The sequence below is a fragment of the Girardinichthys multiradiatus genome, chromosome 20, assembly GCF_021462225.1.
Source record: "Girardinichthys multiradiatus isolate DD_20200921_A chromosome 20, DD_fGirMul_XY1, whole genome shotgun sequence".
Classification (NCBI taxonomy): Eukaryota; Metazoa; Chordata; class Actinopteri; order Cyprinodontiformes; family Goodeidae; genus Girardinichthys; species Girardinichthys multiradiatus.
Genome location: NC_061812.1, coordinates 31,038,420 through 31,055,647, shown reverse-complemented (window position 1 = coordinate 31,055,647; position 17,228 = coordinate 31,038,420). Strand labels below are relative to the sequence as shown.

The 17,228-nt window shown below is 37.3% G+C and overlaps 2 protein-coding genes across 2 annotated transcripts; one reads left to right on the top strand and one right to left on the bottom strand.

The window, feature by feature from the left end:
* Positions 1-1,808: 1,808 nt before the first annotated feature.
* Positions 1,809-8,829, bottom strand: LOC124857250. The gene is made up of 7 exons (XM_047348439.1): positions 8,698-8,829; positions 5,249-5,293; positions 3,133-3,237; positions 3,000-3,033; positions 2,826-2,887; positions 2,641-2,732; positions 1,809-2,555 (listed from the first exon to the last, which is right to left on the bottom strand). Exons 1-7 carry the CDS (start codon positions 8,729-8,731, stop codon positions 2,298-2,300), a joined length of 630 nt encoding a protein of 209 aa, XP_047204395.1. The 5' UTR covers positions 8,732-8,829; the 3' UTR covers positions 1,809-2,297.
* Positions 8,830-10,662: 1,833 nt separating this feature from the next.
* Positions 10,663-16,882, top strand: LOC124856303 (translocon-associated protein subunit alpha-like). The gene is made up of 9 exons (XM_047346636.1): positions 10,663-10,811; positions 11,981-12,084; positions 12,158-12,251; positions 12,391-12,518; positions 12,777-12,911; positions 13,989-14,065; positions 14,636-14,714; positions 15,874-15,967; positions 16,122-16,882. The coding sequence occupies exons 1-9, from the start codon at positions 10,742-10,744 to the stop codon at positions 16,181-16,183; spliced, it is 843 nt and encodes a 280-aa protein (XP_047202592.1). The 5' UTR covers positions 10,663-10,741; the 3' UTR covers positions 16,184-16,882.
* The last annotated feature ends 346 nt before the right edge of the window (positions 16,883-17,228 follow it).

Here is a 17,228-nt window from a genome sequence, read left to right as displayed (position 1 = left end):
ATAGATATTCTTTCATTCATTCATCTTCTTTACGGCTTATTCTATAGTGGGTCATCGGGGAGCTGGTGCCTATCTTCAGCAGTCTACAGGCGGGAGGCAGGGTACACCCCGGACAGGTCGCCAATCCATCGCAGGGCAACACAGAGATATACAGGACAAACAACCATGCGCACTCATTCACACCTAAGGGCAATTTAGAGAGACCAGTTAACCTAACAATCTTTTTTTTTGGACTATGGGAGGAAGCCAGAGTACCTGGTGAGGACCCACACATCTGCAGGGAGAACACTGAAATGGTTTTCCAAAGAGTCTTGAAAGAACTTCCCAGAGGTTCACTGAGAGACAACCAAAGGTTAATATTTCTGTCATCACAGCAAAGAGTGGCTACTATAAGGAATCTAAAATATAAAACATATTTAAAGTTTTTTTTACAATGTTTTTTGTTTGCTACATAATGCCATATGTGTTCATTCACTGTTTTGATGCTTTTGAAATTAAGTTTTTTGGTTTTACCTAAAAATTAGTGTTGAAAAATTTATTTTTATCAGAATCTTCACATTTTATCCGAGAGCACTGTACACTCACCTGATTGCATGGAAGCATTTTCAGTTTGGACACCCACCTTATAAAAACATTAAGACATTTGCAACAAGCAAATATTTGCATACACTGTCTAAAAAGAAACACATTAACTCTGACAAAAATGTTCTTGTTTTAGTATAGGATCCCTAATATTTATTAGATTTCCTTATTTATATTTGCTAAATTTCAGAATAAGGAGAGAGATCATTTTTAACACTTCATTCAAAGGTTTACATACATTTAGATAGTATTTAGTAGAGTTCTCTTTTAAGCCTTGGGAATCCTTCAACAAGCTCCAAAATTGCATGTGTTTGTCCATGAGTGACTTTTTGTAAACTCTAATCTGGCTCTTCGCTTTTGTTCTGGGGTTAATACCAATGTTTCACATTTCTGATGACTTTCCCACGATGTCACACAAGCAATCATTTGAGGTGTTGCCTTAAAATTCATCCACAGGTGTGCCTCCATTTAACTCATATGTTCTGTATTAACCTATCAGAAGCGTAAACTTCAGAATGTAAGAAACAAATATTTGAAAAAGTATTTTTCTCCCTCATAATTCTGGCAGTTGGCAAAAAAATAATTATGGCAAAAAAGGAAAGTTCGGTCGGATTTAATGTCCGACAGTAATAAGATGGTTATTTTAACTGCAAATAGACTGATCAACAAGCTATGAGAAAGGAGCTATCATGGTCAAACGTACACCTATGTACAGTTTGTAAAGTCACACTGTGCTGACACCTTGATGCTTCAGTGTTGATAAACCCAAACTACCCCTGTGTGTAGTAGAATCTGGCCTGCGTTTCCTTTAAATGGCTTTAAATAAAAGGTTTTCTTTCTTTGCAGGATTTTTCATATTGCTTTTCTTGTCCTTTGTCTTTAGTAAAAGCTCTGAATGTATTTTCCTCTGCTGGTCTCCATCCATCCATTATGAGAGGTCAAGGTAGGACAGTGTTCTTATGGTAGTTTATGGTTATGGGATGTTGTGGTTAGTTAGTTTGTTAGTAAGTATTTTGTTTGCTTCAAGTAATTGGCAAGGTTAAGTTTACCTGACATTTTTCTAACATAGAAAAATTTCAAAACGTTTCTTTGCTCTTGTGCCAAAAAAAGATTGTTGTGTTTATCAGTTACAACCTTTTATTTTTATTGCTAATTTATGAATGTCTTCATTGCTGTTGGTTGTCGCTGTTTGTCACACTCTTAAATAATCAAATCATTTAGTTTAAAATATATCATTTTATTGAACCAACAATTTACCAAAAGTACACAAAGAATTTGTATTTACAGGTGTTATTCTCATAGAAACTGTTATTAAAGTAATGATCATTAAGAAGTGATTAGTTTCACTCAAAGGTTATTCTACTCTTAATGAAATTAATACAATTATACATGTACTGAAATAATAGATCCATATAATATTTCTCTTTGTTTCAGTTCAACCTGCTGGTTTTATTAGATAGCTAAATTTTTTATAATTCTGACTTTTTATCATAAATCTCCTTGAAATGCATTATAATTAAATTGTACTGGATTGAATTGTAATGACCTGTCTGCCCATGTGTCCTGAGATTGACTGAAGCTGAATAACACTTAGAGAGATGTAGCTACACACAAGCTCTCAGTTCAATTCAATGACAAATAGTGCCCTCCCGTGGTGGCAGGTCAAGCCTTTGAGATCCTCCATCATCGTCTGAGTATCAACAGATCTGTTTGCCTTAGAGATGGTTTGCATAGTCTTCACCGTCCTCAGCGTCCACCAATTTTGCTCGCTGAGTTTGCACAGAGGCATACAGATCAGACATGGTGGAGACAGCATCGTCTGTGTTAACAGGATCTTCTGTCTCTGCTTCTTCTGGCTCCTCTGACTCCTCTGAATGTCCCATAACGGCAAGCTGGATCTTTGGAGAGATGCGCCCAGACTGTGGCCTGGGAGCCTTCAGGGTTAGGTTAGCATAGCATTCCTGATTTTTGGACTGGAAAGAGACAAAAAAACAAAAACAAAAAAATCAGTATTTGGTTGATAAATACTTTGATTAGTTGAGAACCTAAAGGCTCTACCTGTGAGTCAGGATTGACCCTCTGAGGATTCCTTAAAGATGAAGAGCTCAATGATGGGTGAAGAGTAGCAGCGTCTGTGTACACACCTACACCTGTGGACGACAACATCATAGTTGATGCAGCTAACTGTACAAATGTACCTTCCAACATGTTAACACACGCACAAAGACACACAGAGTACCTACTTGCATCCATGTAGCTTAAATTTCCATAAATTGGATTGTCCTCCATCTGTCTTGAACTCCGACTTGAATTTCACAATAAAAGATGAAAACTGGCCGTGAGTTTTTTTCTTGTTTAATCAGAGGAAAGAAAAACATCGTGACTTAATTTGCTTCCATACAACATGAGCTACATACCTTTGTTTTTTCCTGCACTGATATCTTCCTTTTCCTGTTGCAACATGAATAATCATACATTCACCATTATGTACAAGAATTCTCTTTTCCTTATATGTATGAAAAAATATGAAAGAAAAAATTATATGATTACCTGAGCAGACCTTTGACAAACACCAAAACAAGTTTAGCAGTAGTGAGATTACCAGCACTGTACTGAGGACGATCAAGTTTGCTTGTGTTTTCAACCATTCATCCTCTGTGGAAAAGTAGATGCACAACTGTAAGGAACGAAATCCTAGCAAAATCTTTACCCTGCAAACATATCCAATATTTTCACATTTAGCACATTACAATGACAAACTTCAAAGTACTTAACTGGGATTTTATGTGATAGACCAAGAGAAGGTAGTGCATAATTGTAATGAAGGAAAAGGATTGATGATGTTCACATTTTTTTAATCCATACATCCATCCATTGTCTTCTACTCATCTACAATCAGGTTGCAGGGGTTCCTGGTCCAGGAGGTGCCCAGCAGGCATCTTGATCACATTCCCAAACACCCTCAACGGAATTCTTTTGATGTGGAGGAGCAGCAGCTCTGTTCTAAGCCTCCCACTGATGACGCAGCTGCTCACCTCATGATCATGAGGTAATCAATTTAATTCATATTCAAAAATACTTCATTAATCCCAAAGGGAAATTAAATGTTGTTGTAGATCATATTATACAGGTTTCTTCAAAGAGACGTTGTAGATAATGATGGCTGTGGGCAGGAATGATCTCCTGTAGCGCTCCGTCTTACAGCAGATCTGAAGAAGCCTCTGACTGAAGACACTCTGTTGTTGTACAACAGTCCCATGAAGAGGATCCTCAGGGTTCTCCATAATGTTCTTCATTTTATGAAGAATCCTTCTTTGCACAATGATCTCCAGAGGCTCTAGAGGAGCCCCCAGAACAGAGCCAGCCTTCTTTATTAGTTTGTTGAGCTTTTTTAGTCCCTGGCTTTGATGATGCTACCGCAGCAGATGATGGTAGAAGAGATCACACTCTCCACAGCAGACTTACAGAAAACTTGCAGCATCTTGCTGCAAACACAGAAGGTCCTAAGCTTCCTCAAGAAGAAAGTCTGCTCTGTCCTTTCTTGTAGACAGCTTCACAGCTGTATTGCCACTCCAGTCTGTTGTTCAGGTGAACACTGAGCTATTGACACTCCTTAACCACCTCTACTCCTCCTATGATGCAAATTGTGTTTGACCCATACTTGTTTCTCTTAAAATCTGCAATCATCTCCTTTGTTTTCTTCACGTTCAAGATGAGATGATGGATATGTGAGAGTCAAAATGTAGACGGACCAGTAATTTGAGAGCTATGTTTATTGGCTCAGCTCTTCCTCCAGTACAGACTGGAGCAATACTGTCATAACTACAGACAAAGTCTGTCTGTCCATCTCCCGCGGCAATTTACCATCACTCATGAACAAGTTACCAAGATATCTAAACTCCTCCGCTTCAGGTAAAGACAACCCCAACCTGAAGAAAGCAAGACACCATTTCCCAGTTAAGAACCATGGCCTCAGACCTAGAGGAACTGACTCTCATCCCAGCCACTCTATCGCAGCTCCCAGTGTCTGCTTGAGGTCATGACCTGAATATATTAACAGAACCTCGCCATTTGTGTATATATATATATATATATATATATATATATATATATATATATATATAGCATATATCAATGCTTTATGTCAATGCTTTGCACTATCACACAGTTATGGCCACAAGTCTTTTGCGCTATTTCTTTACCAGCTTTACACTTCTAGATGGACCTCAACCACAGTCTAAAGTTTTTTTCAGCATCTAACAGTTTTTCTGTAGATGCTAAAGAAAAGGGTTCCCACAGCATAATGCTTCCCCCACCACGTTTGTAGCGGAGATGGTGTGTTCAGAAGTCTAAAGTGAGCTAAGAACAAAAGCACACCTTCATTTTTAGCTTACAAGAGATTACAAAATGTTTAAAACTTTACTTCTGATTTACAATTGTGCACCACAATATGTTGTTTCGGCACACAAAATCCCAATAAACCATTGAAGTTTGCGATTGCAATGAGACAAAATCTGAAAAGTGCAACAGCTATAAATTACTGTTTTATTTGACATATTATAATTTTAGGCTGAAGTAACAACAATTAGCTATTATGGAGCAAAATCATCCATTTTACCATCCACTATATGTACCCTGAATATGTGTATATAGTTGTTATATTTACCCAACGTATTTGGACCGCTCGGAGAAGTTGGTGCAATAGGAGACCCTGTAAGACACACAGGCAGAACATAAAGTCAGAGTCATTTTCTACCACTTATTCCATAGTGGGTCGCAGGGGAGCTGGTGCCTATCTCCAGCAGTTTATGGGCGAGAGGCGGGGTACATCCTGGACAGGTCGCCAGTCCATCGCAGGGCAACACACAAACAACCACGTACACAGTCATTCATACACCTAAGGGCAATTTAGAGTTACCAATTAACCTAACAGGCATGTCTTTGGACTGTGGGAGGAAGCCGGAGTACCCGGTGAGAACCCACGCATGCATGGGGAGAACATGCAAACTCCATGCAGAAAGACCCCAGGCCGGGAATCAAACCCAGGACCTTCTTGCTGCAAGGCAACAGTGCTACCAACTGCGCCACCACAAAGAAATACCCACTCTGCTCAGTGAGGTCGTAGTGTTCACCACAACTGCATCACACCATCAACCGAAGTCTATTTTCGAAAATTTTAGAAAGAATGACATTATGTGTAGAGGGAACATATCATTTAAAACAAAAAGAAAAGAATCCCCAATACACACATTTATTATAATGCATAAAGTATGCCTGGGCAGCATGCAAAGTATGAAACAACTCAGCTATGACACATTATCTTGCACTGTGAAGCTGACATGAATCGGATTCTAATGTTTCTCAGTCTAATTTGCTTTTGCATTAATTATTTATCCTACATTCTAAAAATGACTTTAAAACTATATTTGTAGTATAATATATAAATCCTTCTAAACATTTCGAAGTAAGCCTCAGGACACAGATGAATAAATACTGCATGAAAAGAAGCAACACTACGACAAACGTCATGCACTCAGTTTGCATCCTGACAACATGGTTTAGATCACAGCTCTGACTGGATGTCATCAGAAGATGTGGTTTCACAGAGATTTTTGCAAGCATGGATGTGCAAGCAACTTTTTTTTTTAGGTGTTGCAGGAAAGAAAATTCACCAAAGCATGTTTAATTTATTTCCTACATCAAAAACCATTCGAAAAGGTTTGTGTTGTTAATTGCTCCGACATTTACTGCCCTAAGTCAATACCCTTTTTGTTCTGCAACACTACTGCATTACATGACAGTTATTTTAAGTGTGGAAAAATGGGAGGTTAAAAATATTTCATGCATATTAAGCTTCAATTTACCTTATTGTCATGTGTTGATTATATTTTCATATATATTAAAATTATATTATGTGAAATTCAAACCTTTTAGTTTTTCTGGTTTGCAAAAGTATACCATTTATCATGAGGAGTTAGCAAAAGCTGTAAACTCAATCTTTTACAGTCCAAAAGACTACTTTACTCAGGGTTCAGCCTGAATAAGATAGAACGTACGTTTTTAATAGTCGCTATGTTACTACCATTATCTGTAAAAAGCTCTTCACAAAAAGGTTTAAACACAATATTGATTACTACATGTGCTATAAAATAAACAGCGGAGGGCCTTGACAGAAAAAAACTTTCTGAAGGTTTTCCCATGACCCACATATCATTAAAACTGTAAAAAAACAGATCTCAAAAGAGTGGTGTGTGCAGGGGAACTCATGAATCTTGCAGAGCTAAGAGCTTTTTGGCAGGAAGAATGGATGTGAAAGAGTCCCTCAAAAAATTATTAAACATTAATTCTTGTTAGTCTATTGGAAAATAGTTATTCTGGCCTTGCTTTGCTACACAGTGTGGCAAAAATGGAAAGTAAATAATATATCGATCGTGTTTATCTTTCTGAGTGTAGTAAAGTATTTGGTTTTCAGAGTAGGACGTGACCTCTTTCATGACCACTAAGCTAATAAACAACTACAAGCCGATCTAGACCGCATTATGTTGTTAGTTAAAGGTTAATTTGATGCTGTAAATAATCATGAGAACCTACAACACAGGTTCTAAAGTAACAGTATGTCAGTGTTTGCTGTCATAGGAAACTAAAAGTTTTTTTTCACGTGATAACAGGATTGCCATGATTTTAAACATTTCCGTTGTGTGCTTTATAAACCCTAGATGCATCGGATTGTCTTGTAGATGTACTGCAATGCAGACATGACCTTTCATGTAAAATGTCACCAGTGTGGGAGAGCTGCGTACGTGTCTGTGTGCATTTAGCAACATTTTTACCAACTACGTAAACGCAAATGTGTAATAAATAAGAAATGTTACATCTATATCAGTCTGCTTCTCTTATTTTTATTTTTGTTTCATGTTTACTAAAACATATAAAAGCAACTGCTGCATTGGCCGAGGTGCATGCATAAAATCGAAGAATAACAACACAAAATATACATAAACTATAAAAAATAAAACCAATTAAATATTAAACCAAATGAAAACGTCAACTCTAATGTTGTATTGAAGGTCAATGAGCGCAGATGTGTTTTAAAATGAGGCCTAAAAACGCTGAGAGCTGAAACCTGTCTGATATGTGGGGACAGTTCGGTCCAAAGTTTAGAAGTTAAGGCTGCAAAGGCACCTTCACCTCTGTGGAGCAGTCTAGACCTTGTTACAGCTAAAAGCACTCATTAGATCCAAAGGTGCTGAAGGTGCTTCACCACAGCACCTCTGGATTGCCATATGAGTAAAAAATAAAACTTCAACATCAATCCTAAAATAACCTGTGTAGCATTTACACATAAATTAAACTGCTTGAAGGATGGTTATGTAATTGTTCAGGTCAAATAATCTTCACTAATTAATTGTATTTGAGTGCCTGTTTATTTTGACTAAAATGACCAAACATAGGAAAAAAAACTATATAAGAGCGCAGTCGCTGTGAGGTAATATATTCACTCACTTTTAGACTTCCTGCATTATTTTCTGTTTTTTTGGAAACAGTTTATTTGTAAACAACCCTATGCAGTGTCAGAACAAAAAAAATACCAACATATTTGATATAAAACCTACAAAACGAACTGAACTATGTTAAAATTGCCTTCATATAACAAATTATGTTAAATGCATTATAAAACAACTTTAATCTAATAGTTGCACAATAAAAATACTGGCAGGTGGTTGCATGTTTGGCTCAAAGTTTGGTGGAGATTCCTGTTTAGGCAATTTCAGATTTGGTAACACTGGAGAGGTTTGAGACATTAAAAAAACAATTAAATTAGACAGCTTTTAAAAACAGTAGAGCTATTGATGTACTTTTAAAAGTAAAGTAGGTGGTTAACACATAAAAAGTTCACTCAAAATGTTATGACTATACCTGCTGCAGAACGCAATGTAGTCTACAGTTCTCTACCTTTAGCATTGAATTCCTTAGAAATAAATCTGTCTCTTAAATTATGTGCATAATTACTAAATATCTTTATGTTGAAATTTTAAACCTAAATATCAAACTCATCTTTTGAATCTCCTGTTCACTCTTTTGCAACTAATTTGACTTTCTTCTTTCAAGACTTACCCGATGCTTGTGTCTGATTTCCAGGTTCTACCATGATATAAAATGCTTTAAAATTAAACTTCCAACTCTTTATACTGATTCTTACTTTAGCTGAACAACTCTACAGAGTGTGAAGCATGCTTCAGCCTGCACACTCTGATGGTTCGCAGGAGGCTCGTCTGTGTTATTTTTTTTTTCTCAAAGGGCTGTCACAGGATGTGTGCTTTTGCAGAAAACCACAAGCTTTTTTTAGACTCTGAGAGCATCAAAGGAACAACAGGCAAGATAGACAGTCAGGCCTGAGAATCTCTGGAAGCATCTTCTGAAATGCATATTGCCTGTACAGTACATACACATGTTAATGTGGCAGTAAATTACTGCAAAATAACATAGCAAGATAAAACATTACTTTTGGCTACACAATGGAATATGGTGCATTTTCTTATTTATATAGTTTTTTTCGATTTACTCAATAATATGTAGTCTTCTTTGAATAATCGTGGCTAACAGTTGACTCAGATGATGTGAACTTTTAAGTCTTAAGAAAAAATTTAATTTGACAGAAAATAACAGTCTATTGGGGATGTGTGGGCATTAAGAATTTAGACGAGTACAATGTCCATTTCAAATGACTGAATTATTAGAGTTACACATGTGCCCCCACATATAAGTTTCTAGGACAGCGATGTTCCTGTGGCATTACTGGTTTGGCACCTTTACTTGAGATGACGCTGATGTATTTTAACATTTCATACGGTGTTGGTCAGAACTCTACCTACAGTCATCATTGGCATGAACATTGGCCGCCTCAGTAGTCTCACAAGCCAACCACAGGCGATAGGACTCCTTCTTCAGCTTGACGGCATCCCTTACTGCCAGTGTCCACCACCGGGTCCGAGGATTGCCTCTGCGACAGGCACCACAGACCTTACGGCCACAGCTATGGGCGGCAGCATCGACAATAGAAGCAGAGAACATAGTCCACTTGGAGTGTATGTCTCTGACCTCCCCGAGAATCTGGTAAAAAATCTGCCAAAAGTGGGAGTTGAATAGATCCCTGGCCGAGGGCTCCGCCAAACGTTCCCAGCAGAACTCCACTATATGGTAAACCACAATTAAATTTAGCTTCAAGGAGACTGTGCTGAAGTAAATCCCAGTGTGGACTGAAACTGTTATAAGCTGTAAGTGTAAGTTTTAATGATGGTCTTTGCAAGTTAGGAACAAAATTAAACCTGAGTTTTCAGGTGACTATAATCAAATAAATCTAATTTAGGCCTCCAATCATATCTTTGTGTGTTTGTGCAAGTCATCAGTTGTCCAAACTAAGAACCATTACCAGGACCTAAATACAAACATCACAATTACCTCTGTGGTGCTTCATGAATTCAAGCAAACATTAGGATGTTTATGTTTATGTTAGGATTATGGCCATATTCAGTCCTGCTGTTGATACCTATCAGAATATGTAAAAACGAGTCCAAATGTTTAATCCGAGCAATGTGTTTCTTATTCACCAGCGCAATCTAAACATTTATTCATTTTTATTTTGTTAATGAAAATGTAAAATGTAAATTTCTCTGCTTGTGTTCCCAGACTGAATGATAAGGCCTTTTCATAAACATGTGTATTAGAAAGTGATGCTTGGTTGTTTGTCATGTGTGTCTTTGTTTTGTCTTGTGATGGACTGGCGACCTGTCCAGGGGGGACCCTTCCCCTCTTCCATTACCACCTATACCACCATCCGCGACCCTGCTACAATAAGCGGGTATAGACAATGGATGAGTGAATATAAATAAGATCGTTTAATCGTTTTACGCATATTATTATGTTTGTATTTTCTTTTTTTATTATTATTCGTTTAAACATTGAATTCACAAACAATCACAGATGTTTATTATTACATTATTAAGAAAATGGTATATCCCATTTCGGAGTTGCCTTTGAATGCATCACACGCCTTCTAGAGGCGTGTCCAGCTCTTTTTCTCCCACCTCCTGCTCTCCCGCTGCCCTCTCTTCTCCCAGACGCTGATGTGTTATAAACGTCAGCTTTCAAGTCTGCAAAAATGTTTGGTTTCGGATCAAAACTCCTGCTGCTTTTCTTGCTGGCCTTCCCCTGTGGGTTAATATCTGTCGGTAAGTGTTTAGTCACTCTATAAAGCAGAGTTTCGCTTTTCTCCTCGCTTTTTGTTCGCTGTTAACAAAAAACGCAATGAGTCCATATTGACGTGGCACAGCCACTAAACTCCTCAGCATGAATTATTCCCACTACTAAATGTGCGCGTATTTTATATCAATCCATTACAGCAATATTATAACGCAACTTATCTGTGATCGATTTGAATGAAAATGATCACCGCTTATAAATATTTGTAAAAAGAAACCTATAATAAAGTTATTTTGTGTGGTACTTCATGTTTCTGGATTTTTGTCCAGGCTTATTTAGCGGTCTGGGCTAGAAACAGCAGCCGGCAGCAGCTCCCTCCTGCTGGGACACGTCACCATAGATAAGAAGGGAATCTCACTTTGTTTCTTTCTCCGTTCACTGACCCATGTTCTGGTTTTGACTTGTAATGCTCTGCTGCCGTTCATTTCACCGCGGCAGATTGTATCAGGTGCATAAACAGTGAATAACACAGTATAACACTCAATTTAGAATAGTGTAACTTTTCCAATAGTTTTATTTTTGTATAAAACATGAAATCTGCATTCTGTAGAGTGTTTGAACTCTTCGCCACAAATAAAGAGTTGGATTCTTCCAGATAAACTTAGGCATGTATGAGATTATTCTGAAAATATTTTCAAAAAATCAGATTTGTTCTTTTAAGTGAGGGAAAAGTATTGTGGATGTCTTTTAGCAAGCTGACTGGCAGTGCACAGCAGCAGATAGGGGAGGGGGCTACCTGCATTCCTCGGTGCTTCAAACAGATTGTGTAAATTATTTCACGATTATGATTAATATGACTTTAAATCATAGGTCAATTACTTTTGGACCCAACCAAAACTATGCTAAAAATATGGACACCATGTTTAGTTCATATACACTGAAGCAATAACTTACAGGTTTCACTTTTTTCTGTATGAAGAAATAAATAAATAACATTTATTATTTCACAAATAAATACAAAGAATCTTCTATTGAAGTAAAAATCATGTTAGTTGAAAAATTATATTCTTATCATCTGTTATTAACCAGGATTTTGCATAATTTAATATTTTAGATGAATACCAAAACACATCTTTCTAAGCTTAACCAGCTGGAGCCTTCCTCCGATTCCAGCCTCTTGCTGCTTTATGTCTTGCAGGCCCAGTCTATGCAGAATCAGACTCAGCCGAGGACGCAGATGCTGCAGTAGACGAGGAGGAAGATGATGACGAGATGCTTGTAGAAGATCAGATACAAAACCCGGTAAGTAGAGTGTCTGTGATCATGCTGCAGAAATGTACACGCTGTTACGAGGTGGTTCTGTGTTCACCATCAGGACGGAGGTGAAGATGACTTGGATGAAGCGGCTGAAAAACTTGTAACTTCACACTCTGATGCCGACACTATCATCGTCTTCATCACAGGCGAAGGTTGTTCAAAAATTTAAAGTTGTGGGGTATTTTTTACAAATTTTATAGTAAAATATAAAATAAAATATTGTACAAATGACTCGTAAAGTGATGAAATTGGAAGGTAAAAGAAGTGGCTTTGTATTTGTGATGTATTCAGAGTTTCCAGCCAATGAAATTGTGAGGTTTCTCGTGGGTTTCACCAATAAAGGAGTTCAGACTTTCACAGTTCAGTCCCTGGAGGCTTCTTTCCGTTATCCCCAAGATTTTCAGTTCTACATTCAGAATGTAAGTGACGTGTAGAATAATCATCACATATTTATATATTGTGTCTAAAATATCTCCCTGAGTTTTACAAAAAGTCCAACACTTGTAAATGTATCACAATAATGAACATATTAAGTTTCATTTAACGGTTACACTGTATTTTAGTTGAGCTTTGTTTTATTAGAATACCAAGATAAAAAAAAAAAAAATACACATTCAGCATTGAATTTCTTTAATCATAGCCAATGAATGATTGCCTAATCCTTTGTGCATTTCTAGTTCACAGCATTGCCCCTGAACACTGTAGTCCAGCCCCAGGCTCAGGCCTCCTTTGAGTACTCGTTTATCCCAGCTCAGGCCATGGCCGGCCGGCCGTTTGGTCTGGTCATCCTCCTTAACTATCTGGATTCTGAGGTGAGAGGAAATGTTAATTCATTATATTTTAAAATTGGAAACAATTTTTTAAATATTTATTTAGCTACTTTATCATCCTGTTGCTGCATCATGACTTTATTACCACCGCCAGCCTCTCCTATCAAAGTCAGTCAGCAGGGCTAATACTGTTACAGTAAAGGTGATTGGTTAGCAGTTCAACTGCTGTGCCAATGACCAATCAGATGTTAGTCTATTTGATGAGTTGTAGTGATGTTTTATATTATTTTAGGCTAAACTATTGCAAAGGACATTTAAAATACGTTAAAGAATGCTTATATTTTTATGAATGCTTTAAAACATTTAATAAATTGAAATCTTCAAATTAATTGTGGATTAATTCATAAAATTTTTGGATTGTGATTAATACTTTTACATGTTTACATACATGTTTTTAGGAAATTATTTATTTTAAATATTTATTACAGTTCTATATAAACTATCAAAATATTTTTATATGAAAAGTTATTTATTTTACTGGGGCACTTTTGTCCCTCCATATAGGACTGTATAATATGTAAAATCACGATGAACTGATTACTAATAATGTATAAATGTTGTAAAAAGCAGGGCTTAACAGCCAGGATGTGTTCTACTTCATTGTTTCAACAATTTATTTATGGTTAACTGTAGGGATCCACCAATAAAATAAAAAATCTGAGCCAGTATTTACAGATATTATTATGTCTCCCTACTCTTTCGAGACCAATTAAAAATTGACCCCACAATGTTGCGTTGCATCACTCTCACCGAAGTACATGCTTAAACCGATGCCACATGGCCAACCACCTCCCAGCCCCCTCCCACACACACAAACACGACATGATGCAAATAAGCACTGCTTGTTAATATCGGCCCAGTTTTACTTAATGGGCCGATACCTATATGTTAAAAACCGACTAACATCTGTCGATACCGATGCTATTGGCGATATATCGTGCATCCCTAGTTAACTGTAACATCAAGAGCTGTCTTTGAAAGATTTATCCTTCGATGGGTTTGAATTGATACCGACAACACCAGACGTGCATTTCCTTTCAAACATTTGTCTTTATTCAGGGCAACATCTTCCAGTCAGCCATTTACAACCAGACAGTCACCATAACGGAGCGGGAAGAGGGACTTGATGGAGAAACGTAAGACCTTTCACTAACATGTCTGTCATATCCTGTCGCTGACATACTTTGAACATGTAGATAAGGTGTGTTGCTGTGCTTCTGCAAAGTTTGCAAAGTGCAGAAATACAAGGAAGACCACAAGCAATTGCACTACCCTTAAATTCCTGCATCCTTGTGAGTGAACAAATGAATGCAATTAAATCAGTTTGTGCAACTCAGCTCTGCATAAATTATTTAGAATCACAGTATTTTTCCAAGCTTCCCCTTATTTGTTCTTTCAGCTCTTCTTCACAGCACCAGCTCCTCCAGAATATTTAAAAGGCTTGTAGCAACCTGTCAAAATAGTGTGAAAATTACACAAAGAGATGATATGTCTGTGTTAAGTTGCTGCACGAAGCACAAACTGCCTGCGGGAAACTAGATGAGCAAACAAAGTGCACACCTTCCTTAAGTCTCACTGAAAAAGTATAATTTGCCTGCCGAGTTTGTCGATGGAACAACAACCAGCTCTTTAATGCGGGCTTTTTTGTGCTCCTGTGTGCCTGTAACTCATTAGGGGGAAGATGTGATTTTGTTTTGTGTTTGCAGAATGTTCATGTACGTGTTCCTGGGTGGACTGGTGGCCCTGCTACTCTTTGGGATGTATCAGGTTCTGGAAACCAGGACGGTATGCATTTGTTTAGTAATTTGCACTATTTTGTGGATGAATGCATCTTCACATGAACTTGATCTACAGATGTAGATGTGATGAGGAAGTCCCCCTTGCTTCTATGTGTGAAAATGCAATAAATGTTTTTTGGGGAAGCATCTCCATAGCATGATGCTGCCACCACCATGCACATGTAGTATTTTATATATACGCCAGAAAGTTAAAATTTGGTCTCTCCTGATCAGAGCACCACATGTTTGCTGTGTCTCCTACATCAGTGGTGCTGTCCAGCATATTTTGTGGTTGTGTCCCTGCTGCCACACAGGTGACTTAAATAAATAGGTGATTAATAGGCTTCTGCAGCACAGCAACATGCTGAGGAGGGAATGCAGTCATTTGAATTTGGTGTGCTGGTGCAGATACACATGAAAAACATGCAGAAGAGTGGGCCCTAAGGACCTGGACTAAGAAACGTTGTCCTACATGACTGTTGCAAACTGCAAATGGAACTTCTTAGGATTGTTGTTCAACAATTGCTTTCTTCTTACCATTCTTACATAAATGTTGTTCTCTCACCTGAGCTTTAGATCTCTACAGCTCCTCCAGTGTTAGCATGTGCCTCTTGGCTGCTTCTTTTAGTAATGTTTTTCTTTCCTAGACTATCAGTTTAGCTGGACAGCCCTATATATCTTGTTAGGTTTGCAGTTGTGCCATGCTGTTCTCTTGCTTTGACGATGGAACAGTGCTCTGTGATATGTAAAAATATTAAGATATTGTTTTATATCCCTAACTGCTTTAAGCTTCTGCACAACTAAATGTCTGACCTCTGTTGTGTATCTTGGTCTCCATGATGCTGTTTCTTCACTGATGTTCTTTAACAAACTTCCGAGGCCTTCCCAGAACATCTGGAATTTTATGGAGATAATTCTGATGATAATTGGTTATGCTGCATTTTATTCAGTGGTATCAGAGTAAAGTGGCTGCGTGCCCCACTTTTCCAGTTTTTATTTGAAAAAAAACATCTATAAAACCGCTGATTGTCCTGTATTTTCACAACCATGCAGTATGTTATTTTGGTCTACAAATCCCAGTAAAACACATTGAAGTTCAAGCTGTATGAGTGCTTTTGCAGGGCCTCTTTAAAAAAATATTATATTTTTCACTTTGTTTTCTGCAGAGGAAAAGGATTTCTGTGAAAATAGAGAAGGGTACCACTGGAGTAAACGATGTAGACATCAGCTGGATTCCTCAGGAGACTCTTAATGCCATGAGTATGTTGCATTTTATTATATATGCAATAAATAATAATACACAGCATCAGTTTCAGCTATGTTACATTAGTTTTCCTGTAGTTTTTTTTTTTTTTAAGTTTAAAAACAGTAACTTGATTCTATGTAAGTTTGATATTTACTTCTGATTTTCCAGAGCCTTCGCCAAAAACATCGCCACGGAAACGAACCAAAAGAGCAGTCGGGGTTGACCAGTAAGCCTGACTCATCATACTGGGCTTCTTTGCTACAGAATCTGTTCACATTCACTAAGGATCGACAATTTGAAGCTTTCAGGCTGGCTTTTATTAGAGCGCAGCCATTTGAACACTTACAGAACATTTAAGTTTTAGAGCTGCATTTTTTAAAATCATGGTTTAAGTATTTACATTTGTAGGAACTGTGGGACAAACTGCCATATGGATGCTGTGAAGCAAAAACTGCATTAGAGTCCAAAGTCATGTTATATGGAGGTTTGTTACCTGCTTTATCAGGATAAAATATATTGTCTGACTTGAAACCGGAAGTATTGATTTGTTGATCAAGTTTCATTTTGATCCTTTCTATCAATTTAACACCTCTGTGCCTTATTTACACCCTGACTTTGGTGCCCTGCAAGGAGTTAATCTTAAACAAAAATATGTCTGTTTTTAATACTGTGACACAGGGCCTGTTTATATGACCTTTTATTTTAAGATGAGAGTTATGATGGCAGCTTTGTGCCCTATCAAAGTTATAACAATCTTCTCAGCTTGTTTACCTGTTTTTTGTTTTCTTTTTCCTCCCCATCGAAGATGAAGGTCTCTTTAGCATTTTAGCCTTCTCAAGCGGTGTTATCGTTGCAATCTCTCAGGTTGTTTGCCATCATTTTTATAAAGGCACCCTATGAAAGAGCAATAAACAAATACAGGAGGTGTATTTCCTGTTGTTTCTTTCTTTCTTGGAAACTTTATCTCAGTAACGTTATCACATTCTTAAATTATGGAGTTTACTTTTATTGTTTTCCAGATATGGATAAGTATCAAAGAAATACACTACACCCAAACCCTTTTAGTCTAAATGTAGCTTATTGTTGCAAAAACAGTAAATGAAACTGGGAAAAAAAAACAGGTTTAATGTTTTGTCTTTTTATTCCTGAGCAAACCTCTAAAATGCTAATTTTTTCCACCACATTTTTATGGAAAGAACGAATTGAGAGAAGCAGAGAGAATAAAATTGAGAAATGCTTTAAATAAAACACAAAGTCTACCTTAGCAACTAGATT